Below are 17,286 nucleotides of genomic sequence, written 5' to 3'. Positions count from 1 at the left end.
CTTTTTTTCTTTTAAGGGTGTTTCCATGACATAGTAATACATTGTTGTGCTGAGTCTAATGAATCAGCTTTATAAATGTTTCCTGCATTCCTGTTTATGGAGTCCTAAGTTATATTAGGCTGATAAATTAATACAGAAGTTTTCTTCTAGGACACAATAATGCAGTGTCTCTCTAACTCAGTAATCTCAACATCTAGAAATGGGAAAATAAAATAGATGAGGGTGTCCATCTGTAATATTCCCAAAGGCAAAGAGCTTGTGCTGTGTTTCTGAAGAGTCATAAGTAAGAACACCATACCAGGAAAAGGGGACTTTGGCCCTGGAAAGAAAGAAAGAAAGAAAAGCCACTTTGCTTACACATACCATCTCAGATTCAGTTGATGTCTCTGGAATTCTTTCTTTCTTTTCTGTTTTTCTCTTATAAGATAGAATATAGATTTTGTTTACTTGTAAGGGAATTTTTTTTGTACTATAAAAGTAATATGAAGAAAAAAAAAGAAAGAAAAAAAAGTAATACGAACAATTATGTAAAGTTTAAAAATAAAATAAAATTTAAAAAAAAATAAAAAAATAATTAAATGCACACATAAAAAAAAAGTAATATGAGTATCTTGAAATAATTTCTTTTTAATATTACATCTTGGGTCCTCTACCTATCTATACTTAAGACTTTCTAAGTAGATTTGAAACAGAGAATATGCCTTTTGTAATGAACAATACCTGATTTTTAAATCTCATCTCAGAGCAACCTCATAAGAAGTATATCATTAAATTCCTATTTGATAGGCTAATGTTGATAGCATTCCTGTGAGAGAGACAGTGGGATTACCATGAGTGTTGTCTTTGAAAAAAATTTAACAAAATAGTGTGTTTAGGGATTTAATTTTGTAACCTAGGGTATTGTGTATTTTGGATTTGAAGGAAGGTGCAGTATTAATTGGGCTTCCCTGGTGGCTCAGACAGTAAAGAATCCACTTGCAGTGCAGGAGACCTGCATTCGATCCTTAGGTTGGGAAGATCCCCTGGAGGAGAGCATGGCAACCCACTCCAGTATTCTTGCCTGGAGAATTCCCATGGACGGAGGAGCCTGGCAGGCTACAGTCCATGGGGTCGCAGAGTTGGACACACTGAGCAAGAGGTGGTGCTGTGTTGCTGAAGAGTCGTAAGAGCACCGTACCAGGAAAAGGGGACTTTGGCCCTGGAAGGAAAGAAAGAAAGAAACAAAACCCACCGTGCTTATACATACCGTCTCAGGCTGTACATGCTGTATTGATGATTGCGTCTGAAGTGATTTTAGTCAGTTTTCATTTCAAAAATGATAGTTTAGATTTAGTAGTCGCTTGTTAATTAACTCAGTATGAAGTATTTACTGTGATTTTATAAACAACCTGAAAACACAGTTGCTAATTTTTTAAAGTTTTTTAATAAATTTTGTGAACATCACAGCCTCAGCAAGAAGTTGATTTAAACTCTCCACGAACTACTACTTTGGAGAGACAGACATTCTATTGTGTTCCAGTGCCTGGAGAATCTATGTGGGTAAAAGAAATATCCTTTATCTGAACCTTCTCATGTGTTGAATGCTTCCTGATAATTTTCTTAATTGAAGAAACCACAATTCATATTGATTTTTTTTTTTAAGCTTAGTCTTTTTACATCAATGAAGTTAGCTGGAAAAAATAATTTGTTTATCCTTGTTTCTTTTTTTATTTTTTTAATATATTGAGGTGTAGTTGGTTTACAATAGTGTATTAATTTCAGGTACAACATAATGATTCAAAAATTTTGGTAGATTTTACTTCGTATTAATTTGTTGTGCTATGCAATATATCTTTGTAGCTTATTTTTTGTATACATCAGTCGTCTTTTAAAAAAAAAATCTTTATTTTAACCAAGCTACCAAAGTAGTAGTCTTTTATTAGTCATAGAGGTAGCATAATTTTAGGATATTCCCCGGTTCATGGAAATCTTTCCTTAACCCTTCATTTAACGCCTATGTTAATGCCAACCAAGCTCGAGTCAGCCCTTCAACGTCTTACACCCCCAGCCGTCACAAGAGAAGCTATGAAGATGACGAAGATATGGATCTGCAGCCCAATAAACAGAAAGACCAGCATATGGGCGCCAGACAAGCAGGTAGCGTGTGCCATCCCGCGTTCTGGAGACTTCTGCTCTCTTGCAGTGGATTCATATTCAGAATTCATAGTTCTCTAAGCAGCTGTAGATTTAGGGGCTGGCAGTGATTGGACAGCTGTGCTTTCAGGTTTACCAGAATCATAGGCAGTTCTGAGAGTTGTAACAGTCGTGCTCTGGTCAGCCTGCGCTTCGTAACTGAGCGGTTAGGCGTCACTCGGAAGGGGCTGCTCTGCTGGCAGGTGTGAAGGGTCTCAAGTTGGGAAGCTAGGAAAGGGCTTTTGTGTTTCTTCATGTTTATTTTTCATCTCGGCCTTTAAGTAATACGAAAGCATAGTACTCTACTCTAAAAATGACTTATTTATATCTGAAAACATCCTTTCTTATTTTCTTTTTGGGATAATGATGCTCTAATTTAGTAAGACTAAGCACATTGGAGGAAAAACGTGAAGTTTTGGTACGCTGGATTACTTATTCCTAAACTTTAAAGCAAGTAACCCTTAGAATAGTCACAGTTCTGTTTGTTCTATTTAAAGTAGGTTTGTAGTAGTTTATGTATTAAAATATAATTAAAACGCAAGTAATTCTGATTATACAAGGAAGCCAAAAGTTGAAATTTTCTAAGAGAATTTCAAAATTGGTATATATCATTATTGATTTGCCAATCACAGTTTTTATGAGCAGTGAATTCCTTCATATGGCAGGTAAATAAGTTTGTCTTTATTTCTCCTTTTATGTCCTGTCACTTCTTAAAGGCAGAGGAAGTAAAACAAATGAATTAATTTAATCTGAAGAGTGGGTTAAGAGAGCAAATATAGCAATCAATGGTAAACAAAGATTTATTACTGAGTTTCATTTAACCGTATATTATTCTACTTTATAAGTTCATATTACTGTATTTCTTTAAGCTAAGGCATATTTTTAAAATTGGAATGTTTTACACCAAATATATGCAAATATAATAGTATTCTTTCTTTTTCTCTACTCACCCCCAAATGTTTATTCAAATTAATGGTGCATCATAACAGTAACCTAAATACATATTAGAATCCAGGGCACATGGTAATTCTCTTTCTTGACATTTAAGCTGTTGATGCTTCTTTCTGTTTCTTGCCCCTTTGGTTTGCATGTCATACTTCGGGGCTTTTGCATACATCTGAGTGCATTAGTTGTGTAAAGTTTTACCTTGTTTGTGTCTTCCCTTGTGTTTCAAACAGTAAAGAATCTGCCTGTAATATGGGAGACCTGGGTTCAATGCCTGGGTTGGGAAGATCCCCTGGAGAAGGGAATGGCAACCCACTCCAGTATTATTGCCAGGAGAATTCCACGGACAGAGGAGCCTTGAGGGCTATAGTTCATGGTGTCATAAAGAGTCGGACACAACTGAGCGACTAACATTTAACCTTGTTTGTTGGTTTCTAGGCAATCTATCAGACTGTGTTGTGTTTATATATATATTAAGCTGTTTTGGAGATAAGTGTAGATTCACATGCACTTACCAAAAAAAAATAATACAGAGAGATCCCCATATATCCTTGATGCAGTTTCAAGTGGGTCAGCATCTTATATAATTAAAACATCTTGCATAATTATAGTAGAATGTCATAACCAGGAAACGGATATTGATTGGTCCATAGACGTCACTCAAAATTCACATTTTTACACGCACTTGTTTTTGTGCATTAGTCTGTGCAGTTTGATCACATATGTAGATTCATGTGACCACGACCACAGTCAGAATACAGAACAGTTCATTTCCTGGATCTCTTCTGTTGCCCTTTTAGAATCACATCTACCTCTCCTGCCTCTCTGCCTCCCCTCTGGCAATGACTAATTTGTTCTTCATCCCTAAATTTTGTCATTTATGAATGTTACATAAATGGAGTGATACAGTATATAGACCTTATAGATTAGCTTTTGTCATTTGGCATAATTTCCTTTCTGTCCAAGTTATTGTTTATATCAGTAGTTTATTCTTTTGATTGCTGAGCAGTGTAGTGTGGTATGGCAAGCTATATTTTAATTCTAACTAGTTATCAGTCCTAAATTGTAACTACTTTAGGGGTACAGGCTATCTTTAAATGATCTTTGTAGCCCCAACAATTAGTCTAATTCCTGGTACATAGTGGAAGTTAGTAGTTGTTCAGTAAATAAGTTTATTGCTATGTGGTTTTATTCTGCTTAGTAAGTAGAAAGAACTATATTCTACCAAAGTGTTTTTATTGTCTGTAGACCCATATACTCATTGGGTCAAAGATGTTAAATAACCCTATTAAATATTAACTTTTAAAGTTACATCTAGGAGATTTGATAGTGGGGAGGGGCGGGAATCTGTTGCTGTTTTATTGTAGGGGAAGGTGATCACACTTCCAGATCTTTGTAATCTTTGTTCCCTTTATAGGTGGCTTCTAGTGTGTGTTACTTCCTTTAAAATGGGAACAACTTGAAGTTTGCAAGCTCAGAAATATATCATTTCAGTCAAATGCAAAAGGCTGTTTAGGAATGTTCTTTATCTCCAGGAAGCCTTTAAAATGACGATGTGCAATGCTGTCCCTTTGAATTTAGGGAATGTTGGTGGTCTTCAATGGTGTGGCGAGCCAAAACGTTTAGAAACTGAAGCTTCTTCTGGACAACAGCTGAGCTCCCTAAACCTCTCTTCTCCTTTTGATCTGAATTTTCCATTGCCAGGAGAGAAGGGTCCTGCATGTCTCGTGAAGGTAAGAAAGTCTTTGACGGGTCTGATGCTGACAAAGATGTGCCAAGTGTCTCAGAAATTAAAACAGAAAAGTCTTAGCATTTGTGTTAGCGAGTTTTCTCTTGCTGCTGTAACAAATTGCTACAAATTTAGGTGGCTTAAAATAACAAAATTTATCATCTTAGAGGCTTTAGGCCAGAAGTCCAATGTGAATCTCACTGGGGATAAAATGAAAGTGGCTGCAAGACTGGTTCCTCTCTGAAGACTCCAGGGGGCAATCTCTCTTCTAGCCTTTTCCAGCTTCCAGAGGGTTGTGACCCCTTCCTCCATCTTCCAGGGCAGCAGTAATACAGCCCTCTGACCATTTTTTCATAGTCTTATCTCCCTCTGGCCATAGGTAGGACAGGTTCTCTAATTTTAAGGACATGAGTAATTATAGATCGAGCCCACTCATGCAGTCCAGAGTAATCTCCCCATCTTAAGGTCCTTTAATTTATATAAGTCCCTTTTACATGTAAGGTAACATATTCAAGGATTCCAGTGAGATGTGGATATGTGTATGGCAGGGAGGGGGCATTTTATCTACCACAGCATTGTCTTTATTTTTTAAAAAATGAATATTTCAAATAGAGGTGAAACAGAATTTAAATTGATATCTATATTCTTCCTGTATCATTTCTAAGTTACTAATTTCTGCTTTATTTTCACCATTCTTTCTTTTCTTATCAATTAGATTTAAAATAAGGTAGAAGAAAATCTGTTAACAGTTTGTTCCCCTATTTTGCTCATTCTGGTTTTTTAATCGTGAGCAGAGAACAAGTGATACAAGTTTCAGAAACGATCAGTGAGAATTTCCATTCTTAGTTGTTATGGTTTTAAGTTAAATGGCACTTCAGCTATGTAGCACAGGAACTAGAATTAGCCCATTTTTCCTTCTGTGCTTCTCTTAGGTCTCCCCAGTAAGCAGCTGTGACAGTTTCTAATGTCCATCTTGATAGACGGCTTTGGAGGTTTGGCTCTTTATTGTGAGAAGCCTCATGGCCATTTGAAGTCTGTGTCAGTCCTCCTAATACTGCATAGCTTGTGAATAAGCCCAAAGTTAATAATACTCAGTTTCCCCCATCTCTCAATGGAGTTAATAGATTTTGAGATAACTCATGTTTCTGGTTTTAGTTCATCCTTTGGGAAAAGCTTTTCTCTGAAGTAGTGGGAAAACAGACATTGGTCAGGAGTCCTGTGTTTTAGTTGGTATTTGCTAACCAGCAAAATGGCTTCAGGTTAAAGCCTTACCTCCCTTGGTCTCCATTTATCAAATAAAGGAGATGCTGTAAGGTTCATTTTGTGATTATTATTACTTCAAGGCTAATATCTTAATGCTTTTTTGATGCCAATTGAGTCCTAACTGTGATTTTGTGTGGCCTCTTGTTAGGTCTATGAAGACTGGGATTGTTTTAAAGTAAACGATGTTCTCGAGTTATATGGCATACTCTCTGTGGATCCTGTGCTAAGTATACTGAATAATGATGAAAGGTGAGTCTATTTGGAAATAATTTCAAACTTTGAGAAAAGTTGGAGGATGGTTATATAAAGAACTCCCTTTTCGCTTCATTCAGATTTACAGGTTGTTAACACTTCAGCTCCGTCTGTTTTGTCATTCGTTTGTGCTTATTTTTATATACATACATTTTTATACATGTGTAGTTTTTGCAAACACTTGAGAGTAAGTTGTGTATTCATATCCTAAATACTTGCTGTGTCCATATTTCATATATAATCAGAGTATAGCTACACAGTTTGGGAATTTGCGTGAATACACAGTGCAGTAACCGTAGGCCACGCCAAACTTCTCCAAGTGTCTCAGCGCTGTTCTTTCTGGCAGTCCTTTTCTCTGTCCAGGATCCATAGGATCGCTCTCTGCATTAACCTGCAGCAGTCTCCAGCTCTTAGTTGTCCTTCAAGGCCTTGATACTTCTCTTTTCTTTTTTTTTTTTTCCCCTGTCCTTCAATGTATTGACACTTTCCTTGACACTGAGAAAATTCATTTCTCATAGTACGGAGACACCAAGGTTGAGACACCAGCATTTAGTGAGGGCCCATTTCCTGGCTTGTAGATGGCTGTCTTCCTGCTGTGTCCTTACATGGCAGAGCAGACTCGCTGCACTGAAGAGTACAGACCAGTTACTCTGTAGGATGTCTGTCCGTTTGGGTTTATCTGATGTGACAGATTAGGTCACATCAGATTAGATTGTGATTAGATTCCAGCTATGCATTTGGGGCAGAAAACTACAAAGTGATATATTCTTCTCAGTGCATCACTTCTGGAGGTGCAGTGTCCTCTTACTGGTGAAGTTCTTTTTGATCACTTTGTTATATTTGGTACACACGTGTACATACGTATACCTTTATCATAATGTGACATATGTAGGTAGCCTGAAATCTGTCATGTAACAGTTTACGAAGACGAGGAGCATTTTCTGTTCTCTCAGGAGAAGTGCAGGTGGAACTGTCCTCGGCTTGAGTTCCCATCTCATTTTCAGACATGGATGTTACTTTTTCGTGTGTACAGCTGCCGCCTCTGAACCGAGCTCTGTCTTCTCTCGGCAGGGACGCCTCTTCGCTGCTGGACCCGATGGAGTGCACGGACATGGCTGAGGAACAGAGGGTGCACAGTCCTCCTGCCTCCTTAGTGCCAAGAATCCACGTGGTCCTGGCCCAGAAGCTGCAGCACATCAACCCCTTACTGCCTGCTTGCCTTAACAAAGAGGAGAGCAAGACCTGTAAGTGTAAGTGCTGACGCCTCGTGGCCCAGAGACTCACCCGGCGTGCGGGAGCTGCGTTTTGTGGAGCTGTCGGTCAGGTGCTCAGCTGTTAGGAAAAGTTCCTCCAGCGGTCACCATCACTTTGCCCGTTTTCCTGTGTGTTAATTCTCTTCATTAAAATGAGGCCCCTCCCAAAAGGTATACCCTTGTCTTGTTTTGACAGTTGGCATCACTCACGGGCCAGTGTTAGAAGTCCGTCCAGTTGTCTGCTGGTGTGCACTGCTTTGTTGCATAGTTACTTTTTAGCCAAAGGCACGCGAGGGCCTGGCGTGTCTGCTCAATCTGGTCGCCCTTCTCTCTCCAGTTGTTTCCGGTTTCATGTCCGAGTTGTCTCCAGTCAGAGCAGAACTGCTTGGCTTCCTCACTCATGCCCTTCTGGGAGACAGCTTGGCCGCTGAGTACCTTATATTACATCTCATCTCTACAGTGTAAGTGCTGTGTTCCTGGGAGTTGGGTATTTTGTTGAGAGGGACAAAGAAGAGGAAGGTTTCTGAGATAATTTGTTTTGTTCATTAGGCTTCATCCCCAGATGGTTTTTATTTGTTCAGTGCAACAGCTGTTACACCTAATCTCAGATATTCCTTTTTTCAGCTTTTCTCAGGGTCACGTGTAGCATTTTGATTGTATCTCCTTAAATTTAAGAGCTAAAACTAGGCATAGAACCTAGCTGATGAGTAAAATAAGCTGTCTTGTCATTTTTGCAGTCTGTAAGTCCCCTGTTTATACCTCCTGAGGCTCTGTGTCTACAGTCCGCGAGGCCGCTGGGTGGCCTCACTTGTCCATGGACGTGAGCCCCTCTTCCTCTCACCTCGCTATAGGTCTTTGTTTCCCGATTTCAAAGTAATGTGCGTGCCTTCAGTAAGCTCCAAGGGCATAAAGAAGAAAGCAGAAATTGCCTGCAATCTCACCACTTAGAGATGGTGTCGGTTAACAGACCTTGGTAGCTGATGATGTCAGCTCTTTCTGTTTGTGTGTGTATACCTCCCTACGTGGTCTCAGTTATACTCTAAACAGATCATTAGCTTGCTTTTATCATTAATAAATAGTAGACATTCTCCCATCATAATTCTCCTTGAGCCTTTTAATGGCTGTACAGTATCTTTCGTTATAGACAGTTGTACCTTTCCCCTAAATGTTAGGCTTCCCTAGTTTTTCTCTGTTTAAATAACTCTGTAGTAGACATGTTTGTGCTAATAACCCTTTGCTCAGGCAGGGTTGGGACAGTAGTACATAATGGTGGAATGGGCGGATGCGGGGACCGAATGGGCTGTGTTCAGGTCCAGCCCTACCGCTTCATGGCTGTATGAGTGTCAGCGTACGATTTAAACACCTCATATCTCTCATCTGTAAGATGAAAATAATATTACCTACCTCAGAGTGTTTGGGAATTAAATGATAAAGTACTTAGAACAGTACCTGGCACAGGGTAGAAGAACAACACCAGCATTTAAGTATTGGCTGTTATTTTCATTATTGTTTCTGTTTTTTAAAAAAGCTGATGAGAGCAATCTGCTTTATTTGTAATGACAGTATTAAGCTAATTTTTCTTTGTTTGCCTTTTGATGGAGATCAGGAAATTACCTGAGTGTCTTATTGGTTTAAACCTTTTTTTTTTTTTTTTAGATACACAAGAAGAGATGTTCTTCCACTAGGAAAATTTACGGTTAACTTGAGTGGTTGTCCACGGAATAGTACCTTCACGGAACACTTATATCGAATTATTCAACATCTGGTTCCAGCAGTAAGATCAATATAAACACGTGTTATAAACCTAAGCACACTTTAAAAGTCCATCTAATGGTCTTTCATTCAACCCAAATATTTAACTTTGAGATTTTAATAGATCTCATTAAGGGGAAACAAAGCCTGCCAGTTTCATAATTTAAAATGTACTTACCTTTAAACATTTCACTTTTCCTTTGTTGCCTTAGCATGAATTTCTTTGAATAACAGTAATACAACTGTAGTAATTCCTTTAACATTGTACTCTCCTTTGATGCCAGTTCGTTTGTACTATTTGGTATCCTTTGTATGCCTTAAGATTTTAAATGTCAATTAACTCTAAATTGTAGGAGTATAATTCTTTTTAGTTGAGGAAATAACTTTATCTCTGCTGCCCAAGTGTAATTCCTGTTTGAAAGTCAAGCTACCTTTATTTGCCAGGGCATCTGGAATGAAGTGTTTGTGTGGTGGTAAGATCTTAGGGGAATAGCTTCTGATTAGTTGTGTGCCTGGCAATGCTGATCACACCTTACTTTGGAAATTTAACAGATTGAAGTAGATCATTCATTTATCCAGTGTTAACTGATCATTCATTTACCCAGTTTATTCAGTGTCTTCTGGGCCCTTAAGAAACAGCAATAGACCAAGTAGACCAGCATTCCTCACTGTCCTTGACTTTCAGATCAGATCAGATCAGTCACTCAGTCGTGTCCGACTCTTTGCGACCCCATGAATCGCAGCACGCCAGGCCTCCCTGTCCATCACCAACTCCCCGAGTTCACTCAGACTCATGTCCATCGAGTCAGTGATGCCATCCAGCCATCTCATCCTCTGTCGTCTGCTTCTCCTCTTGCCCCTAATCCCTCCCAGCATCAGAGTCTTTTCCAATGAGTCAACTCTTCTCATGAGGTGGCCAAAGTACTGGAGTTTCAGCTTTAGCATCATTTCTTCCAAAGAAATCCCAGGGCTGATCTCCTTCAGAATGGACTGGTTGGATCTCCTTGCAAACCAAGGGACTCTCAAGAGTCTTCTCCAACACCACAGTTCAAAAGCTTCAATTCTTCGGCACTCAGCTTTCTTCACAGTCCAACTCTCATATCCATACATGACCACTGGAAAAACCATAGCCTTGACTAGACGGACCTTTGTTGGCAAAGTAATGTCTCTGCTTTTGAATCTGCTATCTAGGTTGGTCATAACTTTCCTTCCAAGGAGTAAGCGTCTTTTAATTTCATGGCTGCAGTCACCATCTGCAGTGATTTTGGAGCCCAGAAAAATAAAGTCTGACACTGTTTCCACTGTTTCCCCATCTATTTCCCATGAAGTGATGGGACCTCATGCCATGATCTTCATTTTCTGAATGTTGAGGTTTAAGCCAACTTTTTCACTCTCCACTTTCACTTTCATCAAGAGGCTTTTTAGTTCCTCTTCACTTTCTGCCATAAGGGTGGTGTCATCTGCATATCTGAGGTTATTGATATTTCTCCCGGCAATCTTGATTCCAGCTTGTGCTTCTTCCAGTCCAGCGTTTCTCATGATGTACTCTGCATATAAATTAAATAAGCAGGGTGACAATACACAGCCTTGACATACTCCTTTTCCTATTTGGAACCAGTCTGTTGTTCCATGTCCAGTTCTAACTGTTGCTTCCTGACCTACATACAGATTTCTCAAGAGGCAGATCAGGTGGTCTGGTGTTCCCATCTCTTTCAGAATTTTCCACAGTTTATTGTGATCCACACAGTCAAAGGCTTTGGCATAGTCAATAAAGCAGAAATAGATGTTTTTCTGGAACTCTCTTGCTTTTTCCATGATCCAGCGGATGTTGGCAATTTGATCTCTGGTTCCTCTGCCTTTTCTAAAACCAGCTTGAACATGAGGAAATTCACGGTTCACATATTGCTGAAGCCTGGCTTGGAGAATCTTAAGCATTACTTTACTAGCGTGTGAGATGAGTGCAATTGTGCAGTAGTTTGAGCATTCTTTGGCATTGCCTTTCTTTGGGATTGGAATGAAAACTGACCTTTTCCAGTCCTGTGGCCACTGCTGAGTTTTCCAAATGTGCTGGCATATTGAGTGCAGCACTTTCACAGCATCATCTTTCAGGATTTGAAAGAGCTCAACTGGAATTCCATCACCTCCACTAGCTTTGTTCACAGTGATGCTTTCTAAGGCCCACTTGACTTCACATTCCAGGATGTCTGGCTCTAGGTGAGTGATCACACCATCGTGATTATCTGGGTCGTGAAGATCTTTTTGTACAGTTCTTCTGTGTATTCTTGCCATATCTTCTTAATATCTTCTGCTTCTGTTAGGTCCATACCATTTGTGTCCTTTATCGAGCCCATCTTTGCATGAAATGTTCCTTTGGATTCTGTTGTTTTCCTCTATTTGCATTGATTGCTGAAGAAGGCTTTCTTATCTCTTCTTGCTATTCTTTGGAAGTCTGCATTCAGATGTTTGTATCTTTCCTTTTCTCCTTTGGTTTTTTGCTTCTCTTCTTTTCACAGCTATTTGTAAGTCCTCCCCAGACAGCGATTTTGCTTTTTTGCTTTTCTTTTCCATGGGGATGGTCTTGATCCCTGTCTCCTGTACAGTGTCAAGAACCTCAGTCCATAGTTCATCAGGCACTCTATCTATCAGATCTAGGCCCTTAAATCTATTTCTCACTTCCACTGTATAATCATAAGGAATTTGATTTAGGTCATACCTGAATGGTCTCATGGTTTTCCCTACTTTCTTCAATTTCAGTCTGAATTTGGCAATAAGGAGTTCATGGTCTGAGCCACAGTCAGCTCCTGGTCTTGTTTTTGCTGACTGTATAGAGCTTCTCCATCTTTGACTGCAAAGAATATAATCAATCTGATTTCGGTGTTGACCATCTGGTGATGTCCATGTGTAGAGTTTTCTCTTGTGTTGTTGGAAGAGGGTGTTTGTTATGACCAATGCATTCTCTTGGCAGAACTCTTATTAGTCTTTGCCCTGCTTTATCCCGTATTCCAAGGCCAAATTTGCCTGTTACTCCAGGTGTTTCTTGACTTACTACTTTTGCATTCCAGTCGCCTATAATGAAAAGGACATCTTTTTTGGGTGTTAGTTCTAAAAGGTCTTATAGGTCTTCATGACTGACTTTACTCTCTTAAAAAATCACTGAGGCCTCAGAGAGAAATGGTTTGTGTGGGTCGTTTGTATCCTCAATTTACCATCTTAGAAATTAAAACGTACTAAGATAGTCATTGAAAACAAACCAATTATATATGAACATAAGTAAAATTGTGAAAATAGCTATTTTTCCCAAACAAAATAAAATCAGTGATAAAAGTGACGTTGTTTTAAATTTTTGCCAGTCTCTGTAATGTCTGGATTAATAAACAGCTGGATTGGCATATCTGTTTCTGCATTCAGTCTATCGTAACATGATGTTTTGACTGAAGTATATGAAGGAAAGCTAGCCTCACACAGATGAAAACGTAGTTGGCGAAGGAAGGACTGTGTCAACAGCCTTTTCAGATAACTGTGGATGTTCTTTGTGGATGTTCTGATACTGAACAAAAAACTGTCCATGTGGTATTTTCTTCAAAAAGAGTTGCAAGTGTGAAATCTGAGATCTCATCAGTGAGCTTTTTACGCTCTGCTGTCATAAATTCGTTGGTCTCTCTTGCACACTGAATGGATCCTTTATCCAGGATTTTGACCTCATGGGACCCCATAAACGGGTCTTAGCAAGCTTCTGGCGATATCTTTTTTTTTAAGCCTCTGTGTATTTGAGATACTTATACCAATATATATCTCAGTGGTCTATGATTTGTTTCTGGTTCACTAGTAAAATAAAAACTATTCTCCAGGAATACGGAACAGGACAGTTGAGAATAAACCAGCTCATAGAATCAGAGAAATTCTTACTGAGGATGTAGAAATTTTTGTTTCTGAGAGCTCCAGAAACCATGAGCCTACTCCCTTAAAAATTGATAAGATCTTTCTCTCCATATAAAAGGTAGTGTTTAACTCCAAATACATATTTTCTTAAAAGAGCGAAACTTGCTAACTAGGAAATTTCTCTTTGCAGTCTTTTCGTCTACAGATGACTATAGAGAACATGAACCACTTGAAGTTCATTCCCCACAAAGACTATACAGCCAATCGCTTGGTCAGCGGGCTCCTGCAGCTGCCCAGCAACACTTCGCTTGTAATTGACGAGACTCTCCTGGAGCAGGGGCAGCTGGACACACCAGGTGTGTGCACCGACGTTTCCGCACCGTTTCTAAGTCCCAGTGAGGCCAGGCTGGGTAATGGTTTTCTAAAAATATAACCGTGAACAAGGGCAGATTCACACTTAACAGATATTTAAGATAAAGGCTTGCTCTGTGAATTTAGTTAAAGCTTATATGGTAAACAAATAAGTTGTGTACATCAGCTGTGTTTTATAATGGTATGAAAATTGTACCTTGATACAGGTAAGTGATATAGCTTTTTAAAGGCTGCAAGGAAGGAGGCTTTGCCTTTAATCCTATATTATCTGAAAAGAAAACTTGTAGAAAAGACCTAATAAAACATTTTTTTTTACCAACCAATGTGATTAAACTTCTTTCCCAAAGAATCAAAATATTTAGAAGATCAAATGGCTTGAGCTAAAATGTTATGGAACATGTTATGAAATTATAAGAAAGCAGATTGCTTTACCTGTGCTCAAATGAGAATGCAGAAGACACTTTGCTAGTAATCAGTTCAAGAGGTAAAGGTAGAAAAAGCAGTGTTAGACGGGGTAGAATTAAGGCAAAAATGAGTATAAATTCATTAAAATTCAATAACCTCATCTCTGTATAAAAACCGTTTTGGTCCTGCCAGATTATTTTAGCCCTGTGAACACATCACATACAAAGTAATCTTATTTTTTTGGAAACTGTTTTCTGTCTAATTGCACACCATATGCTTGATAGTAAATTTTGGGTGGGTAGGTGGGGAATCTTGGCTCCAGAAATATGTTCTATCTATCTTGACAAATACTTTCTGTGAACCCTCTTAGTTAATGGTCATTTAGAAAATTGGACAGTGCCTCTCATACTTTTTTAAAGCAGTAGAAATCTCATGTCTTATTATCAGTGTCAGCAAAACTAACTTGGTTAAGTAGTTAAAATCAAGCGACTGAAAAATTGTTTTCTTGCTTTTGTAGGTGTTCATAATGTGACTGCCCTGAGCAACCTAATAACTTGGCAGAAGGTGGATTATGACTTCAGCTACCACCAGATGGAATTTCCCTGCAACATTAATGTTTTTATTACTTCAGAAGGGAGATCGCTCCTGCCGGTACGAGGGGTCATTTTGAAATGGAGGGCAGTTACTGGAGAGAGATCGGGACTTCTGCTTTGTTTCTTGGCACTGCATATTATCAATAAGCTTAGCTTGTTTCAAAATTGTGGCTGCTGATTATTAATGAGGAAATTGAATATTTTGGTTCTCTGGGATGAACACCTAGTATCTAGAAAATTATAGGCAAGGAAAGAAAGCTGTTGGCAGCAGAAACCCCCACATGTGGGGAGAAGAAGCTGTCTGTAAATTACCTGATTAACATCCAGACCTTGGTTCTTGTTGCCTCTGTTCCACTGTTTTCTGCGAATCTTTCGTGAGAAATATTTGAGAGTTCCCTTTAGAATGTTTCTAATCAACCTGGTTACTTGAGTGGTTCATGGAAGAGCACCTTTACTTCTGAGTCTTTTAATGATGAGAAATATGCCCAGTTGCTTGAAAGACATCTAGTTGCTCGCATCTAATGTGCTCACCCGTGATGTTTGAGGACTGCCTGTGAATGAGAACGAGGTGGCCCGGTGGTGAGCTTCTGTGGTGAAAGTGTGATTTGCTTTATGTGGTGTCTGAAATCCAGTATATTCCATGACGAAGGAAACATCTAAAACGTTTTAATTAGCCACTTTGTAGAGATGCACTCTCTTTCTATATGCTTACTGATAACTGGGGAAACATAAGTAACCAAGAAAAGGCTAGCTTTGGTAATTATCACTGCGTATTTACAGTTCACATAAGTTAATATTAAAAAGTGACCTCCCCCTAATAATAAATCACATTTCCTATTTCCCTCAGGGATCTGATAGAGCTGAAGCATCCCCTAAAAATTTAGATTAATTTAGGAACTTGGAAAATACTGTGTACTGTTTCTCTTTTTAGGCAGACTGCCAGATCCACTTACAGCCACAGCTAATGCCACCAAACATGGAGGAGTACATGAACAGCCTTCTCTCAGCAGTGCTGCCCTCTGTGCTGAATAAATTCCGCATCTATCTGACCCTTTTGAGGTTCCTGGATTATAGCATCTCTGATGAAATAACCAAGGTGTGTTTGGGTTAAAACAAAGGATTTCTCTGTGTTGAATTGGAATAATCAATTTACATTTACTGTAATTACTGATAAGGTAATTTTGCTTTTGTTTTCTATGTCATAATGTCTTTTGTTCCTCTGTTAATGTCTTTTGTTTGAAATAGATATTACTAGTGTACAACTTTTAATTTTGTCTTCTATGACACAAATTTTTTTTTTGTTAGTAGTTGCCTTGGGAGCTATATTAACATCTTAATTATGATAATCTGGGATTAATTTAGGATTAATGCCGATTTACTTATAATAGTATGCAAAAGCTTTGCTCCTTCATAATTCCATTTCTTCCTTTGTGCTTTATTATCATTCAGATTACATCTTATATTGTATGTCTGTCAACACATTTATGAGTATTGCTTTATGCAGTTGTCTTTAAAGACATTTGTACTGCCTTTTGTATTTACCTGTGTCGATACCCTTACCAGTGATCTTCCCATGGATCCAAGTTACTTTCACTTCAGCCTGGAGAACTTTCATATTTCTCAGGGTTATTCTGTAAGGGAGATCTGCTTGTGACAAATTCTGTGTTTTTGCTTATCTGGGAATGTCTTAATTTCTCCTTAATTTTTGAAAGTGAACTAATTTTGCTAGGTGTGAAATTCTTAGTTCATAGGCTTGTTCTGTCAGCACTTCGAGTAAGTCCTCCAGCTGCCTTTTGGACTTTGTGATAAGAAGTGAGTTTCCAGTGAGAGGATTCTTTGTACATTAGTGAGTCATTTCTCTCTTGTCCTTTCAGGATTCTCTCTGGCTCTTGACAGTTGGGCTGTGATGTGTCTAGATGTGGATCTCTGAGTTTACCCTGCTTGCAGTTTATTGAGTTTCTTGGATATGCAGATTAATGCATACTTTGGGGAGGTTTTCAAGACATTTGGTACATCTCTGACCATTATTTAAGTTTCTTCTTGCCCCTTTCTCCCTCCTCCCTGGCATTCCCAGGTGTGTATGTGGTACACTCGATGGGTCCCACGGGTCTTTGAGGTTCTGTTCAATAATCTTGGTCAGCCTGTCTACAGATTTTCTGAATCTTCTGCCAGTTAAATTCTGCTGTTGAGCCTTTCAAGTGAATTTTTAATTTAAGCTGTATTTTTCAACTTCAGAATATGTTTTAAGTAATTTCTCTTTATTGATATTTTCTATTTGATATCATTCTCATGCTTTCAGTTAAAGAACTGTTTCCCTTTAGTTCTCTGAATATATTTAAAATACCTGAGTTAAGGTCTTTGTGTAGTAACTCCAATGTTTAGGTTTCCTCAAGGACTTCTTCTTTTCCCACAAAGCGGGCCAGGCATTCTTGTTTCTTTGTAGATCTTCCAGTTTTTGTGTTGGAAGCCTGGTGCTTTAAATAATATAATCTGGCACCTCTGCTCTGGCAGATTCTCCCCTGCCCTAGGGTTTGTTGTTTAGTGACTTTTCTGAATTGATTTCTAAAAGTCTGTATTCTTAGTTGTATGTGGGCACAGAAGTCTCCCTCAGTTCAGTGGTCAGTGATTGGAGAGAAATTTAATTTCCTTAGATGCTTGCAAGTAGTCTCCC

General features: G+C 38.7%; 1 protein-coding gene across 3 annotated transcripts in view; it reads left to right on the top strand.

Moving 5' to 3' along the window:
• MCMBP (minichromosome maintenance complex binding protein) overlaps positions 1 to 17,286 on the top strand; it is a 39,414-nt gene that overhangs the window by 18,304 nt on the left and 3,824 nt on the right. For 2 of the 3 annotated variants that reach the window (XM_061403659.1, XM_061403661.1), the window contains exons 5-14: positions 1,447 to 1,548; positions 1,992 to 2,136; positions 4,699 to 4,850; positions 6,258 to 6,358; positions 7,433 to 7,611; positions 7,952 to 8,075; positions 9,271 to 9,388; positions 13,436 to 13,601; positions 14,540 to 14,673; positions 15,547 to 15,711. In XM_061403659.1, coding sequence (XP_061259643.1) covers positions 1,447 to 1,548; positions 1,992 to 2,136; positions 4,699 to 4,850; positions 6,258 to 6,358; positions 7,433 to 7,611; positions 7,952 to 8,075; positions 9,271 to 9,388; positions 13,436 to 13,601; positions 14,540 to 14,673; positions 15,547 to 15,711 — 1,386 coding nt within the window. The remainder of the gene's footprint in view (positions 1 to 1,446; positions 1,549 to 1,991; positions 2,137 to 4,698; positions 4,851 to 6,257; positions 6,359 to 7,432; positions 7,612 to 7,951; positions 8,076 to 9,270; positions 9,389 to 13,435; positions 13,602 to 14,539; positions 14,674 to 15,546; positions 15,712 to 17,286) is intronic. The other variant, XM_061403660.1, reaches the window with a different exon arrangement.

Source organism: Bos javanicus, chromosome 26, assembly GCF_032452875.1.
Source record: "Bos javanicus breed banteng chromosome 26, ARS-OSU_banteng_1.0, whole genome shotgun sequence".
Taxonomy (NCBI): domain Eukaryota; kingdom Metazoa; phylum Chordata; class Mammalia; order Artiodactyla; family Bovidae; genus Bos; species Bos javanicus.
Note: the sequence above shows the minus strand (reverse complement) of the source record. Positions and strands in the feature narration are given on the sequence as shown.